Here is a 20,060-nt window from a genome sequence, read left to right on the forward strand (position 1 = left end):
TCAACTCGAACCCTTAACTACAACTCTAACCCTAGCGTCATGTTCACATCCAGGTTCAACCCTTACCCTTCCCTAGCCTCAACAACAACCCTAACCTTAGCTTCATTGCCACAACCCAGTTCAACCCTAACTCTAGCCCCAACCACAACTTGGCATAACACTAAGCCGATCCTTATGTTTAACCCTGACTCAATCCTAATCCAGAGTATTGCATATGCAGAGTATTGAAACAGCAAGAACATTTTGTTTGTGTCAAAATAGCAGGCTCTGATGCTTTGTGGATATTATATACATAGCAGGGGAGCTTTTCAATCAATAGTCTTGAATGAAAAAATGAAGAATGTCAAGCGAGCTCAGAGAGATTTTTATTTGTTGGGTTCTTGCATTTGTTTAGAGACATAAAATGAACATAATCATCATCATTGTGTTTTTACTGCCTTGATAAAACACATTACGGTTTATGGCTTCATTTGAGATCTGGTGGAAATTCTATGTACATAACACCTTGAAATACTATTTACAAATAAATGAGTAATAAAATGAGAATACCCCAGTCAACAGAACTGATGAAAATAACAACCTTTCACTCAATAGAATAAAATAAGAGTATAGTACAAAAATAACAGGTATCAGAATAAAAACAGCAATAACGTCAATGACTCAACAGAAACAAAAATTTCATTTCAGTATGATTTGACCTAAAAAATAAATAAGTACATAAATACAACAGATAGAGATAAATCGCGAGTCCATAAAGCAAACGTACTAAGTAAAGATTCCACTACATCGCCACACTAGTCAGCATTGGCATGGTTATTGTACATGGTGTTGCTAAGACTCCTGACCAGGGCATGACCCATGTTTTTGGGGGTTTGTCCGCAACGTAGAACATGGGATACTATGTTTTATGAGATGACTGTAAAGTGAACGGCCTTCATGTCAAACCCTTGTTTTCATTTTGACATAAACCAGAGGGGCTTGAAAGGGTGGAATGGTAGCAGATATTCTGGAAGACTACCTCTTCCACTCAAATCTATCTGTTCTCACAGAGGACTGTGTATAAAGTAACAGTCAGATCTCCATTTTCATAGTATAACAGAGTAGTTATTTTTTTTAACTCAGAAGGGGGAGAGGAGGGAGCTAAAGGAAAGGCAAGGTTCAAAGTGGGATTATGAATAATTTTCAACTAGAAAAAGGTCAAATTCATGTCAGTTTTGAAAGATCACTTGCTTCTGAAAGCTCAGAGTTTGGAAGCACAAGGATGTCTTATCCCTGAAGGAGTTTCTGGGGAGTTATGAAGTGGATGGCCCTATACTGAACAAAAATATAAAATGCAACAAGCAACAATTTAAAAGATTTTACTGAGCTACAGTTCAAATAAGGAAATCAGTAAATTGAAAATAATTAATTAGGCCATAATCTATGGATTTCACATTACTGCGTAAACAGATATGCATCTGTTGGTCATCTTAAAAAAAAGGTAGGGCCGTGGATCAGAAAATCAGTCTGTCTCTGATGTGACCACCATTTGCCTCATGTAGCATGACACATCTCCTTCACAGAGAGTTTATCAGGCTGTTGATTGTAGCCTGTGGAATGTTGTCCCACTCCTCTTCATTGGGATGGCAGGTAGCCTAGTGGTTAGAGTGTTGGACTAGTAACCGAAAGGTTGCAAGATCGAATCCCAGAGTTGACAAGGTACAAATATGCCATTCTGCCCCTGAACAAGGCAGTTAACCATGTCTGGTGAGTATGCAGGCAATGGAAGAACTGGGACGCTTTCAGGAACTATGTACAGATCCTTGCGACATGGGGCTGTGCATTATCATCCTGAAACATGTGGTGACAATGGGCCTCAGGATCTCTGTGCATTCAAATTGCCATTGATAAAATGCAATTGTGTTTTTTGTCCGTAGCTTTGCCTTCCCATACCATAATCCCACCATGGGGCACTCTGTTGACATCAGCCAACCGCTCGCCCACGTGGTCTACAGTTGTGAGTCCGGTTGGACGTACTGACAAATTCTCTAAAACGACATTGTGGATGCCTATGGTAGAGAAATTAACATTAAATTATCTGGCAACAGCTCTGGTGGACATTCCTGCAGTAAGCATGCCAATTGTATGCTCCCTCAAAACTTGAGACATCTGTGGCATTGTGTTGTGTGACAAATTCTGCACATTTTACAGTGTATTTTTATTGTCCCCAGTACAAGGTGATGATCATGCTGTTTAATAATCTTCTTGATAGGCCACAATTGTATGGTGGATGGATTATCTTGGCAAAGGAGAAATGCACAGGGATGTAAACATATTTGAGAGAAATATGCATATGCGTTTGTGCGTATGGTAAATTTCGGGGATCTTTTATTTCAGCTCATGAAAACAACACTTTACATGTTGCGTTTATATTTTTGTTGAGTGTACTTATGAGGACATAATCAAGTACATGGGCAGGAAGGGAGGGAGGAGTCCTTGTCCTTCTTAGTGTCTCTTGGTGCTGTTCTGAAGTGGGCGTTGAAACAAGGGGTGTGTCCCAAATGGATCCCCATTCCCTATAGTGCACTTCTTTTGACTAAAGTAGCACACTATATTTAGGGAATAGGGTGCCATTTGAGATGCAGTAAAGTTCCCTAATCGGCTAGGATCTCCTATCAGTTTATATTCTGTTCCCAAAAAAAGAATGAAACAACTGTACCAAAAAAAGCGATAGGTGTTTAGCTACAGACAGGGTTGCCACAACCTGTAACTACATACAGTTGAACAAAAAAAACATGTTTTTGGCAGCCAGAGGGAATTTAAAACACATTTACATACAGCACTTCTCCATTAGCATAACCTCAGATTCTAACAAATGCTAAATGTGTGTAGAAACACAATACTCTTCCTTCTGCAACAAACATCTGTAAGCCTACCTAAACACTTGAGTGTATCATGGTGTAGCATCTGCAGTACAGCACTAGTGATTGAATAGCACATATGTTGTCTTAATTGTACAACACTAAATTGATTGAATGTGTGTCTGTCTAGGCAAACATTGGCCCATATTGCAGAAGTAAGTAACTACTCTATGTCCAGTGGGGCTGGATCGTTAATATTTCACAAGGAAGGCCTACATCTTTTTGCTTTAGTGGAGCCTTTTGTGGACCCAAAGTAGGGTTATCGTTTCTGCCAGAATAAAGATGGACCCTGTGCCAAACGAAATGTCAGAAGACTATAGCAGGGATTCAATCCAAGGTGAGTTATAGAGCTGCGGACTAAACAGTCGACAATGCACCTTTTAAAGGCATTTCCCCGACGTTCACAGAGATCGCATTCATGGTAAACACTGTACATGTCAGATAAAGCATGCATTATCTTTAAAAGTCTGTTACATTACGCTGCTCTTGAACACGCCTTGGATTGAATCCTGGCCCATGTATGCAAACTCAGTTTATAGTCAGTATAAAGGTGGATTAGTCCTGTTACTTGTTTACTCTTTCAGCATGTCAAACTCTCCTTTTGAGTATTAAATGGCAGCTTAGTTGAGAACTACATTTTGAATGGTGGCAGTCGCAGGCTGCCTTTATAACGCTGTTATAATGGCATTATTCCTGACATAACTGTTTCACTACGTAAAACAGTCTGACAATGGATCAAACGCATGTAAAACATTTGACTCTTCGTTGAGATTCTTAGAATTTCATTGTCCATAACACATACACTACTAGGTAATATCTGGTCATAAGGCTAATATAATGGCTGTTGTCTTGATCCGCCACTATCTGTTACTTCAGATGTTAGGTCGCTTTCTTTGTCAGTGTTACAGTAAGTTGTGATACAGTACAGTTTATGGCAGCTTCAGGGAAAGTGTGAACTTCAAGAGCTCATTTAAATGGTCAAAGCAATTGTGGAGACACTGCATTAAGTCTCACTCACGTACACTCATCCATCGATCCATACATACCCACACTTTTTTTTTAACTTAACCCTTTACACTCATGGGACTTGGCCTAGATGGATAGGGCTAAATTGAAATGTTTCTTACAGAAGAAATATGAAATGCATAACCATGGTAGCAAGTGAAAGGGAACAGTTATGGAGATTATGGGGAAATTAGTTGACCAAAGGGGAGGACAACAGTTCATCTGACACAAGACTGGATCCAAACATTACACTTGATTATATGAGAATTTTACATATACTGTACTTTTAGCCGCATTCGTTGATAACGAAATCTGAAAATACTCTGGATACATTCAGTAACATGATAAGAATATTCCTGGAAATTGTGGGGTAGGTGCAACATGAGACAAAACAATGACAACGGTTTGAGTGAGTGGCTACACACCTCTCCAAAGTGTGCACAGTTCCTAAGTAATTTCAATGCACTTTTATTACTCAAATAAGAGTCTTCAACTATAAGGTGCTATTTGAGCTCTCCTAGCTGTGCCGTTCAGGAACTAAAGCAAGCACATTTGTAGTTGTTTAGGTTGGAACGCAACCCTGCATCCCCACCCTCACACAATTACTGTTGTTTTTAATGCAATCCAAAACCAGTTCATTATAAATTGCAGTCTGGGTCAGGTGGGCATCATTTGAAAGCTTGTTCTATTACCAACATGACTAGCTAAGTTATAAAATACAATATTACAGTGTTAGGGTTTTACAATGGAATTCAGGGAAACAGATCGTCATTTTGGTGCGCATAGAAAGGAGTCATGAGTGCGTGTGCCGCGACACGTTTTCTATACAATAGACAAAACATAGGCTTATTCTGTTCAGAACATCTTGTAACTGTACATCAAACATATTGATCATAAACATTAACACTGTATATGACATGAGTTTTATCCTATGGAAATGTGAAGTGCACATTTTGATTCATGGGTGTTTGGCTTGCTTGTATGACATCAAAGCTGTATTTATTATAATCCGTCTTTCAAAATACATCGAGTCCTCTTAATTTACAGAATTTCCCTCACTCAGACAACAAAAATGTGCAAATGTTGCCCAATTAGCAGGAGGGCTGGGGACAACTTCTTGTTGCGGGGGGGTGCTCAAGTTCAGAACGGCTGTCAGTCAAAACCCATACAGCGCTGTCAAGCACAGAGCCGGAGCTCTGACGTTATGTCTAGCATATTACTTTACAGCCACTGCATTCCATTTTAGGCGTTTATCAGTGCCCAAATCTGCTATTTTCAACCCGTATACGTGTATGAGTGTAAAGGGTTAAAGTAACATGATATATAACATATGACAAAGCACAACAGTTAAAAAAAAAAATTACATTACAACTGAAACCATGGAAGTCTATGACATATTTATGATCGGTCACCACATTGCATCACATTTAATGGACGGTAACATGTTTTTTTTCTGGCGTTAAAGGCAGCCCAGTTCTATGTGACCGAAACATGTCTACATCCAGGGCAGACAATATAAACCCCTGATACCAGCCACTTCTTGGGGACCAATGATCCCAGTTACATGATTTAACAACGATTCTTCAGATCCAGGCCATAGCGAGCGTGTGGCTGTCTCGAACTAGGTGATGTTTTTTCCATGCATCTCGTTGGTGTGTGTTAGGCTTGGGCGGTATACCGTATACCAAGGTATTTGGAAATAGCCACGGGATGTCTTTCAACACAGTCAACACACTTCATTTCACCTGATAGATAATTATTCATTATAAAGATAACTGGTAGTACCCAGACACGTGGTGTTTGTTTACAAGCACACAATGACCGGAGCCTTGTGAGTCACTCACTGTTGTGCAGCACGTGCCATCTAGTTAAAGTATGAAATTCCCAACTAAATGTTTGCCAGCTAGATATCTTTAACTATTAAGTTACCTTTGTGCTAAATTCTCTGCAGTAGCTAGTTAGCGATCTAGCTAAGTGGTTAGCTTCTTCCAAAATCAAGCTTTGCTTGCCAGTAACAGCAGAGAATCCAGTCCTGGATCAAGAGCCTTGCTGTCTAATATTTGTTTTGTGCATGCAGCAAACTGTGAGTAGCATTTACTTGTATAACTTTATGAGCTGGGATATCTGTCCTGAAAACAGTTTAGGTCAGAGACTGTATAAAATGTTCGCAATGTGCTCATTAGCATTTAGTTAGTATTCTCTATGGGACTTGACATGTACTTGTTAGCATTGCTAACCTTCGGATTAGGCTCAGTGGGGTTTGAAAATAGTGACCCTTCTGTCCAGTGGCAATATTACCAAATATCCCGGTATGGCACAAGGACGGCTTGAAGGTATTACAATCTGGATACCGCCCAACCCTACTGTGTGTGTGTACAGTTGAAGTCGGAAGTTTACATACACTGAAGTTGGAGTCATTAAAACTCGTTTTTCAACCACTCCACAAATTTCTTGTTAACAAACCATAGTTTTGGCAAGTGGGTTAGGACATCTACTTTGTGCATGACAAGTAATTTTTCCAACAATTGTTTACAGACTATCTATCACAATTCCAGTGGGTCAGAAGTTCACATACACTAATTTGACTGTGCCTTTAAACAGCGTGGAAAATTCCAGAAAATTATGTCATGGCTTTGACAAGCTTCTGATAGGCTAATTGACATCATTTGAGTCAAATGGTGTACATGTGGATGTATTTCAAGGCCTACCTTCAAACTCAGTGCCTCTGCTTGACATCATGGGAAAATCAAAAGAAATCAGCCAAATTGTAGACCTCATCAAGTCTGGTTCATCCTTGGGAGCAAATTCCAAACGCCTGAAGGTACCACAAGTTCATCTGTACAAACAATAGTACGCAAGTATAAACACCATGGGACCACGCAGCCGTCATACCGCATCGGAAGGAGACGTGTTCTGTCTCCTAGAGATGAACGCACTTTGGTGCGAAAAGTGCAAATCAATCCCAGAACAACAGCAAAGGACCTTGTGAAGATGCTGGAGGAAACAGGTACAAAAGTATCTATATCCACAGTAAAACGAGTCCTATATCAACATAACCTGAAAGGTCGCTCAGCAAGGAAAAAGCCACTCCACAAAAACCACCATAAAAAAAGCCAGACTACGGTTTGCAACTGCACATGGGGACAAAGATCGTACTTTTTGGAGAAATGTTCTCTGGTCTGATTAAACAAAAATTGAACTGTTTGGCCATAATGACCATCGTTATGTTTGGAGGAAAAAGGGGGAGGCTTGCAAGCCGAAGAACACCATCCCAACCGTGAAGCACAGGGGTGGCAGTGGCAGCATCATGTTGTGGGGGTACTTTGCTGCACGAGGGACTGGTGCACTTCACAAAATAGATCGGATCATGAGGTCATGAGGAAGAAAAATGATGTGGATATATTGAAGCAACATCTCAAGACATCAGTCAGGAAGTTAAAGCTTGGTCGCAAATGGGTCTTCCAAATGGACAATGACCCCAAGCATACTTCCAAAGCTGTGGCAAAATGGCTTAAGGACAACAAAGTCAAGGTATTGGAGTGGCCATCACAACGCCCTGACCTCAATCCTATAGAAAATTTGTGGGCAGAACTGAAAAAGCGTGTGCGAGCAAGGAGGCCTACAAACCTGACTCAGTTACACCAGCTCTGTCAGAAGGAATGGGGCAAAATTCACCCAACTTATTTTGGGTAGGTTGTGGAAGGCTACTTGAAACATTTGACCCAAGTTAAACAATTTTAAGGCAATGCTACCAAATACTAATTGAGTGTATGTAAACTTCTGACCCACTGGGAATGTGATGAAAGAAACAAAATCTGAAATAAATCATTCTCTCTACTATTATTCTGACATTTCACATTCTTAAAATAAAGTGGTGATCCTAACTGACCTAAGATAGGGAATTTTTACGAGGATTAAATGTCAGGAATTGTGAAAAACTGAGTTTAAATGTATTTGGCTAAGGTGTATGTAGACTTCCGACCTCAACTGTATATGTGTATGTGTGTACATTTGAGTTGCGCTGGTCTGTCGTATGATGCTTGTTGCTTGGAGGACAACAGTGTCCAATTCTCAGCCTAGTTCCTCAAATTATGTATGTGAACATCAGTCAACCTGAGGGTGAGTTTTCCAGCGGTATTAACCAGATCTCAGTAACACAGAGAGGGTCAGCAGAAAGAGGTGTATGTGGAAGAGGGAGGAGGGAGGAGGTAATTCAACTCGGTCTGCCTCAGGGGCTGGTCCCACCACTACAAGAAGGGATGGGTGTGCCTCATAGCAGGGGTTTAAAGGGTATCGGTCGGTCCGTCTCTCTCTGCTCCCCTCTCTGTCCATGGGTCCTTGGGCCTGTCAGCCCTGGCTGCCACAGGAGGACAGGCTGTCGTAGAGGGAGTCACTGAGGGATTCGGCCGTCTCTCTCGGGGACATGATATCTTCTGGTCTCTCCTTCACCAGCTCCAGTCCTCCGTCCTTCCCCACCTCTGGGGCGCTGGGCGTCCTCCCCTTACCCCGTGGGCTGAGCCCCGTCTGGGGTGGCAGGGGGAGGCTGCCTGGGTCAGCAGCCAGGGGGCCCTGGGGGACACACTGTTTCAAACTCTTGGAGGAGAGGAAAGGTGGGCACATGAAGAAGGGCGAGGGTGGATGGGAAAAAAGGGGAGGATATGGATGGTAGGGATCAGAAGGATGCTATAGTTAATTATTTATTTTTTTACATGAAATTTACCAGGTTCAAGGGAAACATGCATTTATATCTGCCACTTCAATAAATGCTGTTGTCAGTAACCATGTTTCCAGCCAACCATTTTTATGGTAGTAAACTACCTGTTGGATAAAAAAAACTCACAACAGGCCTAATGTCAGTAAATTTCCTAAATGACATCAAAAAATATATATTTCACAGGAGTGGATCAATTCTTTGTTGGTGAAATAGATCATGCGACAAATGGCAGTGAACATACTTTTTTTTCATCGAATATTGTTGATATTGCAATTTTTGATACATTTGCAGTCACATTATCTCAACATGTACCCTCTACACTGTATCTGTGAGCATGTGCCAAGATGAGTGGGCACATTTGCCATTTTTCGCAGATCTTTAATACAAAACCATTCAAATCGGTACATGAAAAGTTATATGACGAAGTGATTCTTATATGCACTAGCTACATCATTATGCACAGCTCTTTATTTGCAAAAAGACCGTTTGTTTGAAACACACTGTTGCTGAGAAAATGCACATATTTCTTTGTGCAAATGTTAGAATATTTTATTGCTGAAAAATCTTTCCAGAAATGGGATGGAAACCTAGCAAAACATACCCTGAATGGTGGGTTGGAGTTTGAATGGGCCATTGCACTCTTCCTCCCCCCCCCCCCCCCCCCCCCCCATGAACTTTCTTGTAATTTCTTAAGAAAAGCAAAGGAGTCTCCGGAGGGAACTTGCTGTGCATTTCAGTCCAGGCTACCATTAACACAGCCCATTCAAATGGAGAGAGTCAAAAACAAATTAACTTTTAACAAGGCACACCTGTTAATTGAAATATATTCCAGTTGACTACCTCATGAAGCTGGTTGAGAGAATGCCAAGAGTGTGCAAAGCTGTCATCAAGGCAAAGGGTGGCTACTGTAGAAAATAGTAAAAATAAAGAAAGTAGGTGTGTCAAAACTATTGACTGGTACTGTGTACACACACACACACAATATTTTTTGCTCAATCTGATTAGGTGGGCCTGGCTCCCCAGTGCCTACACCCCTGCCTACAGCAGGACTGATACATGCTCCTCCAGCTCACCGGCTCCAGAATGCTCCGACCAACTACTGTCTATCATATGTGCGCACAGGCAGCATAGAGAAGAAAAATGCATGTTTAGAACTGATAATCGACCTCGTGGTGCAAGAATTAATACAATGAATTGATTACAATACTGTGCTTAACACCCTCTCGGCAGTCAAGTATTCCGCCACAAATGTTTCACAATCTAGTCCGGTTGCTGCCACAACTAGACCCTGTTTCAAAGGAATCAAGAAATAATCTTATTTTATGCCTAGCTATCACATATGTACATTGTTTAAAACACACTTTTACAAGTCTCTGTCACAAATAACTGCTCCAATAAGCCCCTTATGGTGAAAGAGGGGCTTTCAGAATCATGACCCTTTCGAGTTTTCAGTTCATCATTTGCCTGTAGGGGGTCCCGAGTGCTCTGGGCATTACTGAATCGAATGAACGAAACGAGTCAGGGGGAGACGGGGAGTGACTGAACGAGTTGAAAAGATCAGAGTCAGTAAGCTGAACTTCCCATCACTAGTCAAAACCCCTTCTCCATCTCGTTTCCACAGCAACCCCCACCTCCCCCATCCCCATCCCTGAGAAGTGGCATGAGGAGTTAGGCGTCTTTCAATCTAAATGCAGATAACTAACATTGCACTCCTCTTCATCCCTCCCTCCTTCCCTCTCTCTCTCTTGTTGGATGGCAGAATCTGAGGATAATAATGTCAGCTAATTGGACTATGGTATAAAGTGCTGAAAAGGGATGACAACTGACAGTCAAAAGTGATCAAGGCCCCAGCTGTCTTTCTATCAGCCTCGTCTCTTAAAATATTAATAAAGAGCAGAGCTTCCGTCATTTCATTTTTCACTGTAGATGAGAAAGTTGGCACATGTCAGCACAGAGTATTACATTTCTTGTTACAATGGAGATGAACTCAGCTTGCTGACTCACTCACCCTTCTGGAGGGGGTCCTCTGGCTGCCCGGGTCTCCCTGCACATCCAGGTAAACATCACTGACTCCTGCAGAGCCTTTCAGGTTGGGAAAGGTCCAGTTCTTGGTTGGGGGATTTTGCATATGAGCCCCGTAGGCATCAATGTCTGCATAAGAACAAATGTAATTCAAGATGTAAAAACAGAGCTTAGCTCAGGTGTTTTGTTTCAAGATTTAAGCTTGTGTGAATAGTTAGTCCACAGTTTTAATGAGACACAAAATGTTGGTTTTGCAGAACTGATCAAACTTACACAACCATATCTAAACCACTAATGTAAAATTGTCAGCATTGAAATGGTCTATATGGAAACACAACAAGTTCTATGGGAATACAAAGTCCAACAGTCCAAGCTGACCCTCATGGATGGTGCTGGACAGGTGCATGTTGGGACCTTTTCCCTCCAGTCCTGAGCCATACAGGATAGATGGGTTGACTTCATCCAGAGATGACAGCTCTCTCTCCAGCGTATGGGCCTTCCGTGGAACTTTCATCTTGGCCCCATGTTTCCCATGGGAGCCTGAAAACCCTTGCTCTCCAGGTGGCTTCCCCTTAGTGATGCTCTTCCCTGCTGCGTTACTGGCATAGTCTGGCATGGGGAACGTGCCGATGCCACTGTCGAGGGTACGCATGGATGCACCAGAACCTAAACAGTGAGGAAGGAACAATGAAGTGAGACTAGACTCAGGGGGAGACGGGGAGTGTTAGTCAAGGGAAATGGATGACAGACATTATTATCACTCAGCATTATGCTGCTCTCACCTGTAATGTGCTGGGAACTAATGGACTCTGCCAAGCTCTCGTCTGATGTGACCTCATCCTTGCCAATCATATCAGAAGCCTGAAACAAAAAGGGTTACACTCCACGTAAGATTGAATCATATTACTGATGTGTCATTTATTAATTTGTCTATAGTGTATAAGAGGAAAAAGAGAGAGAGAAGAGAGTTTACCTGGTCCATCTCGTCCCTGCTCTTTGTGTGGCTGATCCCATCCCTCTGGTGACCGAAGATGGGCCGCGACCTCTTCGAGTCAAAGGAGAGGCGCCTTTGTGCCATTCCAAAGGTGGTAGGTATAGCTCCTCTCTCGTCCACCCTGTTTCCAGAACAAGACGTCGAGGGACTTAAGAAAGAAGAAGTTACAAACTCATAGGGGAACTATCTTTCGACATATACTAATCAAATTAGATCAGATTTGATCATACGAGAAAGAGTTTAATCCTCTGGCTAGTTGTGTAATTACAGCGCATTCGGAAAGTATTGACTTTTCCCACATTTTCTTACGTTACAGCCTTATTATAAAATGTATTAAATCGTTTTTCCCCCCTCATCAATCTACGCACAATACCCCATAACTTTATTTTTGAAATTTATAAAAAACTGAAATAATCACATTTACATAAGCATTCAGACCCTTTACTCAGTACTTTGAAGCACCTTTGGCAGTGATTACAGCCTCAAGTCTTCTTGGGTGTGATGCTACAAGCTTGTCACACCTGTATTTGGGGAGTTTCTCAAATTTTTCTCTGCAGATAATCTCTAGCTCGGTGAAGTTGGATGGGGAGCGTCGCTGCACAGCTATTTTCAGGTCTCTCCAGAGATGTTCGATCGGGTTCAAGTCCGGGCTCTGGCTGGGCCACACAAGAACATTCAAAGACTTGTCCCGAAGCCAGTCCTGCATTGTCTTGGCTGTGTGCTTAGGTTAGTTGTCCTGTTGGAAGGTGAACCTTTGACCCAGTCTGAGGTCCTGAGCACTCTTGAGCAGGTTTTCATCAAGGATCTCTCTGTACTTTGCTCCGTTGATCTTTCCCTCGATCCGGACTAGTCTCCCAGTCCCAGCCGCTGAAAAACATCCACAAAGCATGATGCTGCAAGAGAATCTTGTTTCTCATGGTCTGAGAGTCCTTTAGGGGCCTTTTAGCAAACTTCAAGCGGGCTGACGTGTGCCTTTTACTGAAGAGTGGCTTCTGTCTGGCCACTCTACCATCAAGGCCTGGTTGGTGGAGTGATGCAGAGATGGTTGTCCTTCTGAAAGGTTCTCCTATCTCCACAGAGGAACTGCGGAGCTCTGTGAGAGTGACCATCGGGTTCTTGGTCATCTCCCTGACCAAGGCAATTCTCCCCTGATTGCTCAGTTTGGCATGGCGGCCAGCTCTAGGAACGGTCTTGGTGGTTCCAAACGTCTTCTATTTAAGAATGATGGAGGCCACTGTGTTCTTGAGGACCTTCAATGAAGGTACCCTTCCCCAGATCTGTGCCTCAACACAATCATGTCTCGGAGCTCTACGGACAATCCCTTCAAGCCTTATGGCTTGCTCTGACATGCACGGTCAACTGTCGGACCTTATATTAGACAGGTATGTGCCTTTCCAAATCATGTCCAATCAATTAAATTTACCACAGGTGGACTCCAATCAAGTTCTAGAAACATCTCAAGGACGATCAATGAAAACAGAATGCACCTGAGCTCAATTTCGAGGGTCTGAATACTTACAGTACCAATCAAAAGTTTGGACACACCTACTCATTCAAGGGTTTTTCTACATTGTAGAATAATAGTGAATACATCAACACTATGGACTAACACATATGGAATCATGTAGTAGTCAAAAAAGTGTTAAACAAACCAAAATATTTTTTATTTTAGATTCTTCAAAGTAGCCACCCTTTGCTTTGATGACAGCTTTGCACACTCTTGGCATTCTCTCAACCAGCTTCACCTGGAATGCTTATCCAACAGTCTTGAAGGAGTTCCCACACATGCTGAGCACTTGTTGGCTGCTTTTCCTTCACTCTGCTAAACTCATCCTAACTCATCCTAAACCATCTCAATTGGGTTGAGGTCAGGTGATTGTGGAGGCCAGGTCATCTGATGCGGCACTCTCCTTCTTGTCAAATAGCCCTTACACAGCCTGGAGGTGTGTTGGGTCATTGTCCTGTTGAAAAACAAATGATAGTCCGACTAAGCTCAATCCTGTGGGATGGCGTATCGCTGCAGAATGCTGTTGCAGCCATGCTGGTTAAGTGTGCCTTGAATTCTAAATAAATCACTGACAGTGTCACCAACAAAGCACCCCACACCATCACAACTCCTCCTCCATGCTTCAAGGTGGGAACCACGAAGATCATCCGTTCACTTACTCTGCGTCTCACAAAGACACGGCGGTTGGAACCAAAAATCTCACATTTTGACTGGTCAGACCAAAGAACAGATTTCAACTGGTCTAATGTCTATTGCTCGTGTTTCTTGGCCCAAGCAAGTCTCATCTTCTTATTGGTGTCCTTTAGTAGTGGTTTATTTTCAGAAATTCGACCATGAACGCCTTATTCACGCATTCTCCTCTGAACAGTTGATGTTGAGATGTGTCTGTTACTTGAACTCTGAAGCATTTATTTGGGCTGCAATTTCGGAGGCTGGTAACTCTAATGAACTTATCCTCTGCAGCAGAGGTAACTCTGGGTCTTCATTTCCTGTGGCAGTCCTCATGAGAGCCAGTTTCATCATTTGATGGTTCAACGCTTGATGGTTTTTGCGACTGCACTTGAAACTTTCAAAGTTCTTGAAATTTTACGGGTTTGACTGACCTTCATGTCTTAAAGTAATGATGCACTGTCGTTTCTCTTCGCTTATTTAAGCTGTTCTTGCCATAATATGGACTTGTCTTTTATCAAATAGGGCTATCTTCTGTATACCACCCCTACCTTGTCACAACAAAACTGATTGGCTCAAAGGCATTAAGAAGGAAAGAAATTCCACAAATTAACTTTTAACAAGGCACACCTGTTAATTGAAATGCATTCCAGGTGACTACCTCCTGAAGCTGATTGAGAGATTGCCAAGAGTGTGCAAAGCTGTCATCAAGGCAAAGGGTGGCTACTTTGAAGAATCTCAAATATAAAATATATTTTGATTTTTAAACACTTCTTTTGGTTACTACATGATTGCATATGTGTTATTTCATAGTTTTGATGTCTTCACTATTATTCTACAATGTAGAAAATATTAAAAATAAAGAAAAACCCTGGAATGTGTAGGTGTCCAAACTTTTGACTGGTACTAAATGTAAATAAGGTATCTGTTGTTTTTTTTAATCACATTTGCATACATTTCTAAAAACCTGTTTTGCTTTGTCATTTTGGGTTATTGTGTGTAGATTGATGAGGATAATATTCTATGGGTCTGAATACTTACCGAATGCACTGTATTTTGTAATCATCATTCAGCACACTCATGGCTGCAATATTAAACGTTTGTGCAAGACTTCTGATGTATTTAATGAAATCTTAGGAACATAATTTAAGATAACATATCATTCTTACCTGTTGAGGAGCTGCTGCATGAAGTTGTCTGCGGTCACTCCTCTGTACATGAGTGACAGTTGGCCCTGGGCCTGGTCCATCACCACCTCACAGGAGTGCCCCCTGCCGGAGCGGTCCATCCCGACCCCGTTCACATACGCCCGCTCCTCCTCCAATGCCTTCCGCAGGTCCTCTGCCTTCTCCATCAGCATGGAGATGTTCAGGCTCTCCACCACCTTCCGGGGCCCACCTGACTTAGAGTCCTTAGCCCCTCCGCCGGAGGCAGAAGACGACGAAGGAGAGGACGACATGTTGTTCTTGAGCTTGGACACTTCTGGTTTACGGCTGAGGGCGGGGAGCTTGCTCTTCCTCAGGCCGAACCAGCTGGCGATGCCGTTGGAAGCCTTTTGCTTGGGCTCAACCAACTGGCCCCGGTCCTGCTCCTGCAGCTTAAGCATGTTCTCCTCGATGCCACGCATTACTTTCTGCTCGATGGCTGACTGGGGCACTGGTGGGCCGGACGAGTACTGCTTCTTGTCATTTTTCACGATGGCTTCAGTAGACGACCGCGGTGGCAGAGGAGGAGGAGGCGGGAAGCTCTCTGCATGGACAAAGGTCTTCTTCTTGCTGGCCAAGAGTTTGCTTTTGTCCTCCAGCCTGGGCGGGTGTCTCTGAGCCAGGGCGCGGTCCTCGTGAGCAGGCTTGACCCCTCGGGGGTAAGAGGAAGCCTGGCCGACCTTTGAAGGGGACTTTGAGGGAACTTTAGTGGGGCTGTTTTGGGGGCTAGGGGCAGTTTTACTGTGGTGGCTCCGGGTGATGGGGCACTTCCCATAGTTCCTCACCACTGAAGGGGTCTCTGTATTGGAGGATAATGTGCCCATCTTGATCTTTGGACCATCTGCTTTCGCTACATATATCCGGGGAGAGAATGATGACTCCTGCTCTCCCTTGGGTATGGATGATGGGGTAGCTGATGATTTGGCGCCTGATTCATGTATTAGACCTGGCACCCTGGGGTGACTGCAGAGGCTGGTTTTGGGGTATTGCTTCCCTTCCAGGGAATCAGTGTATTTCTGATGTCTGTGCTGCTCTGTCCCAGTTCTCTCACCTTGCCTTTCAGCAGTCTTGCTTTTCTCAATATTGTTGGTGGGGGGTTTACCCACGTTACTTTGTGCATCCTTCTTGTCCATGGACTGTGCGCCTACTGGCAGGTTCTCTGTGCTCTTCAGTTTCCCCAGAGCAGCCAGGCGCTCTTTGAATGGGTGGTGACTGGACTCACTCTGGGGTTTTCCCTGCACCAGCCTCTTGGGGGTGGAAGACCCAGGCGACCGGTCACCTTGCCTGGCTGCAGACTGGGTTGGCTGGGGGGGTTCACAGATTGGCTGACTGGGCTCCAGAGTGGCACGGTGCTCCTGGTGCCTGTCTCTCATGCTGGAGTAGCTGGGGCGACTACTGTGCGCTTTACTAGCAGCGGCGGAGGACGAGGAGGGTAGGCTGAAGTGTTGGTGGGGCTTGTGCCAGACAGGGCTTTCTGAGTCAGTGCCCTGGTCAGTGCCCTGGTCAGTGTCCTGGTCAGTGTCCTGGTCAGTGTCCTGGTCAGTGTCCTGGTCATCTGGTTCTGGGGATGAGTCAGGGTGCTGTGAAGATGGGTGGCTGAGGAGGTTCTCCTCCTGCTGCTGCTTGTCTACAGGCCCCTCGGGTTGGGTGTAAGGGAGGTACTGGGGCGTCCCATCTGACGTGCAGACTTTCTCGTAGTGGGCCACCTTCTGAGAACCCCTTTGTGTGTGAGAAGAGGAGGAGGAGGGGGCTGCCTTTGTACTGTGGCTGGGTTTGGGCGCAAAGTGGCTGCTGAAAGCTATCTCCTTGACTGTGGGAGGGGGGCCCGCGCTGTCCTCTGGCTTGGGTGGCGAGGTGGGGGCAGAGTGCGTGGCAGGGTAGGGGGATGAGGACAGCTGCTTCTCCCTCTCCGTGGTGGTGGCTTTGCGGGTCAGGACAGGTGAGTGGTACACCTCATAGTTGTTGTTGTTCCTGCAGGGGATCTTGGAGCTGCGGGTGAGCTGGGGACTTAGACGGAGGGTGTTGCCTGGTTGTGCCTGGTTCATCCCCGTCGGGATCTTCAGGAACTTGAGCAGCCGGGACGGGGAGGAAATGGGGGAGGGCTTGACTTCACCCAGGCCTGAGGAAAAGGTGGGGCTGAGTGCAAGCTTGCTCTTGCCAGAGGGAGGCAGGGCCTGAGCTGAGCTGGTCCTCTCGGGAACCGGGGCTGGAGAGTACAACTCCACCGCCACCTTTGTGCAGACAGACGTCTCATTGGAGGAGAAGTAGAGCCCGTTGCAGACCTGCTCGCTCACTTCCTGCTCCTCTTGATACCCTGGGTCCGTCTCCGTGGCAACAGGGTCTGTATGTGAGGTAGGGGTGTGCAGGCTGTTGTTCACATTGTGTGCCACTGATGCGGCCTCTTCTTCCAGGTAACAGCACTCCTCCGGACTGTCCCTGTTTTGGGTCAGCGACGTTACCATGACTGCCTTTATGTGCTTCACATCCTCACTGTGAGAGGGTTGCACCTCAGCCCGAGGCAGCGGTTTGCCAAACGGATGCCTGTCTTTGTGTCTTTGAAAGTTCCTGGTCTCCTTCCGTAGCATCCCGTTGAGGTTGGCTTGGATTAGCGAGGAGATTGGATCAGAAGAAACCAGAAATTCTGGAGGCTGCTCTAGAAAGTCCACTGCTGTTTTGTGCATGTAGCACTGGCTTGTGCTGCCAGTGGGGAGGAGGTGGGGGAGATCTGCTGCCTGGGGAAGGCCTGTGCTCTGTGCCAATGCCCCCTGTTCCTCTGCCCAGGCCTGCCCGTTGAGGCTCTCCACTCTGCCCGGGTGTGCGGTGCCGTGGCCCTGGGCACACTTCAGCAGGCTGTCCAGGCTACTCTTCTGGGAGAGCATTTGGCAGGACTGGCAGTCCCTGTGCTGGTGCTGTCTGTGCAGGGCATGGTCCTCCTGGAGAGCCCCTTCTCTGTTGGTATAATCATGGATGTCTGAGTCTGAGCTGGAGAAGCGGCAGCGTGACGAGGGATGTGCTACCAGGCGCTGAGAAGAGGGTAACCCCACAGAGGACATCAGGGACATCTGGTCTCTTTCCATGGAAACCAGCGCCTGACCCAGGTCGTGGTGTGGGGACAGGCAGGAGGAGGGGTGGAACTTGAGGGGGTCCGACTCCTCCAGCTTGCGCAATACTTCCAGGATGTGTGCTTTCTTTTTGAAGAACGGAGACAGGGCCTCTATGGAGGTGGCAGGGGCCGGGGCCAAGCCGGCTGTTCCGTTCTGTGTGTGGTCCCCATTGCTCTGCATAAACAAGGATATCAGGTTGTAACTCCACTACATCTTCATCAGACAATACAAACTAAAAAAGTTAAGTACAGTATGGCTAAAATCTAAAGAAAAGTTCACATAGCCTCCAACATCTAACACATTGCGTGCATAGTGCAGCAGGAGTCATATGTATTGATTTCATGTTGACAATTGATTGTGGAGGTTCCTTTTTACTTTGATGAGAACAAAACAACATTTGCTTAGATACTTCAGGACTTTGAGGGGACCTGCAACTCATGTTTCAAGTGAACGTACTGTAGTGAACAAACCGCCCAAGTCCCCAATGACTCCGTCACAGCAAAAGAGGACATCCTGAGAATGCTGAGCACCCCAGTCCTGACAGGGGGAGGAATAAATGAACGAAGGAGAGAAGAGTGGAGAGGCAACTGAAGTCACTTTGGTTACACATGGCCAGCCAACCTTAGGAAGCAGTCTTTATCTTTAATTAAAGAAGCAATTAATTCTGTAATCAGTGAGAAAACTTCTCCTCCACCCTCCTCCTCATCCCGTCTTCTTGGAGAGGAGCCAGTCTGTTAACTTAAATAGTCACCACCAGTGGGGACCTCTGGGATTATCCAATTAAGACAGAGGGGTGTGAGACAGAGCCACTTGCTTAGCTTACACAGACCATTCATTCTCTTCCCCTGTCATTATTTCCACTACTACTCCACTGGCATTCTCTAAAGCCATGCCATGTCAATTTGATGAATCCAAGCAACAGGCCTGGTTTCTACAGGTTAGGGCCCACTTGATTACCTCAGCATACACTGTGCATTGTTTTCCCTTTTCAGTCTCCCTCCATCTCTCCCAAGTGAACCCAAAGAGCCATCGCATGCAAATTTGACAAACCCAGTCGAATGAGGTGACTTTGAAAACCACTCTGCCATCACTGCAGAAGTGCCTATTCTGATGCAATGATTTACGTCTACCTAATAAATTCTCAGTCTACACCTGGGAGCTCTGATAAGCCCATATATATGCAGTATGTATATATACACAATCTGGACGGGTGCTGCACTTGGATCAGGGGAGCTGGGAGTGATGCAGAGCTTAGCTGAGGATGTGGGGATGGAGAACTGAACTGTATGGGATTCGGTCAGTCAGTCAATACATTTCTCTACTCATGGTCCATTAAAGGCCCAGTGCAGTCAAAAACATGAATATACATTGGGTATACCAAACATTAGGAACACCTTCCTTAATATTGAGTTGCCGCCTCAGCATCCATGAGAGAGGATCTATGTTGTAAAGTAGCCCTTCAACAGTGGACTCCATCAATGTGTGTGATGGGTTAGTGGTATGGGCTCTCTTAAGGGGTGCCGCATTGATCCAAAACCTCCATTCCACTATATTCGTGTTTAAAATCCCAGAGCCATATGGATGGTGTACTAAATGCTTTGAGACTTGGGGCCAGAGAGAAACCATTGGCCAAGGAGATCTGATGGAAATAAAGCCTCAACCTCACAGAATTACGGAGGAGTGGAGACAGAGGGAGAGAAAGAGAGGAATGCTTTGTGCGAGTGTTTGTTCAGAGGGAAACAAAAATCTATATTCAATTTGACACCTCTCTCCCTGCCTGATAACAAGAAACCAATCAGTTGCCCTCAGGGTTGAAATGACTGGGTCTCTCTCGTTCCTGTCTTCCACTTGCTTCTCAGTCATTTGTCAGCAGGAGTCTAGTGCTGCTCCTGGGGGCAGCAATAACACCGGCCTATTTTAAGAGAGAACATTACAGAGGG

The 20,060-nt window shown here is 44.8% G+C and overlaps 1 protein-coding gene across 4 annotated transcripts in view; it reads right to left on the reverse strand.

The window, feature by feature from the left end:
• Positions 1 to 343: 343 nt before the first annotated feature.
• The window catches only part of LOC129845933 (nck-associated protein 5-like), a 120,373-nt gene continuing 100,656 nt past the window's right edge, over positions 344 to 20,060 (reverse strand). For 3 of the 4 annotated variants that reach the window (XM_055913913.1, XM_055913919.1, XM_055913934.1), the window contains 6 exons: positions 14,981 to 18,294; positions 11,615 to 11,783; positions 11,424 to 11,502; positions 11,020 to 11,307; positions 10,628 to 10,770; positions 344 to 8,498 (listed from right to left, as the gene is read on the reverse strand). In XM_055913913.1, the coding sequence (XP_055769888.1) occupies positions 8,253 to 8,498; positions 10,628 to 10,770; positions 11,020 to 11,307; positions 11,424 to 11,502; positions 11,615 to 11,783; positions 14,981 to 18,294 (4,239 nt within the window). In that variant the 3' untranslated portion in view covers positions 344 to 8,252. The remainder of the gene's footprint in view (positions 8,499 to 10,627; positions 10,771 to 11,019; positions 11,308 to 11,423; positions 11,503 to 11,614; positions 11,784 to 14,980; positions 18,295 to 20,060) is intronic. The other variant, XM_055913926.1, reaches the window with a different exon arrangement.

The sequence above is a fragment of the Salvelinus fontinalis genome, chromosome 3, assembly GCF_029448725.1.
Source record: "Salvelinus fontinalis isolate EN_2023a chromosome 3, ASM2944872v1, whole genome shotgun sequence".
Taxonomy (NCBI): domain Eukaryota; kingdom Metazoa; phylum Chordata; class Actinopteri; order Salmoniformes; family Salmonidae; genus Salvelinus; species Salvelinus fontinalis.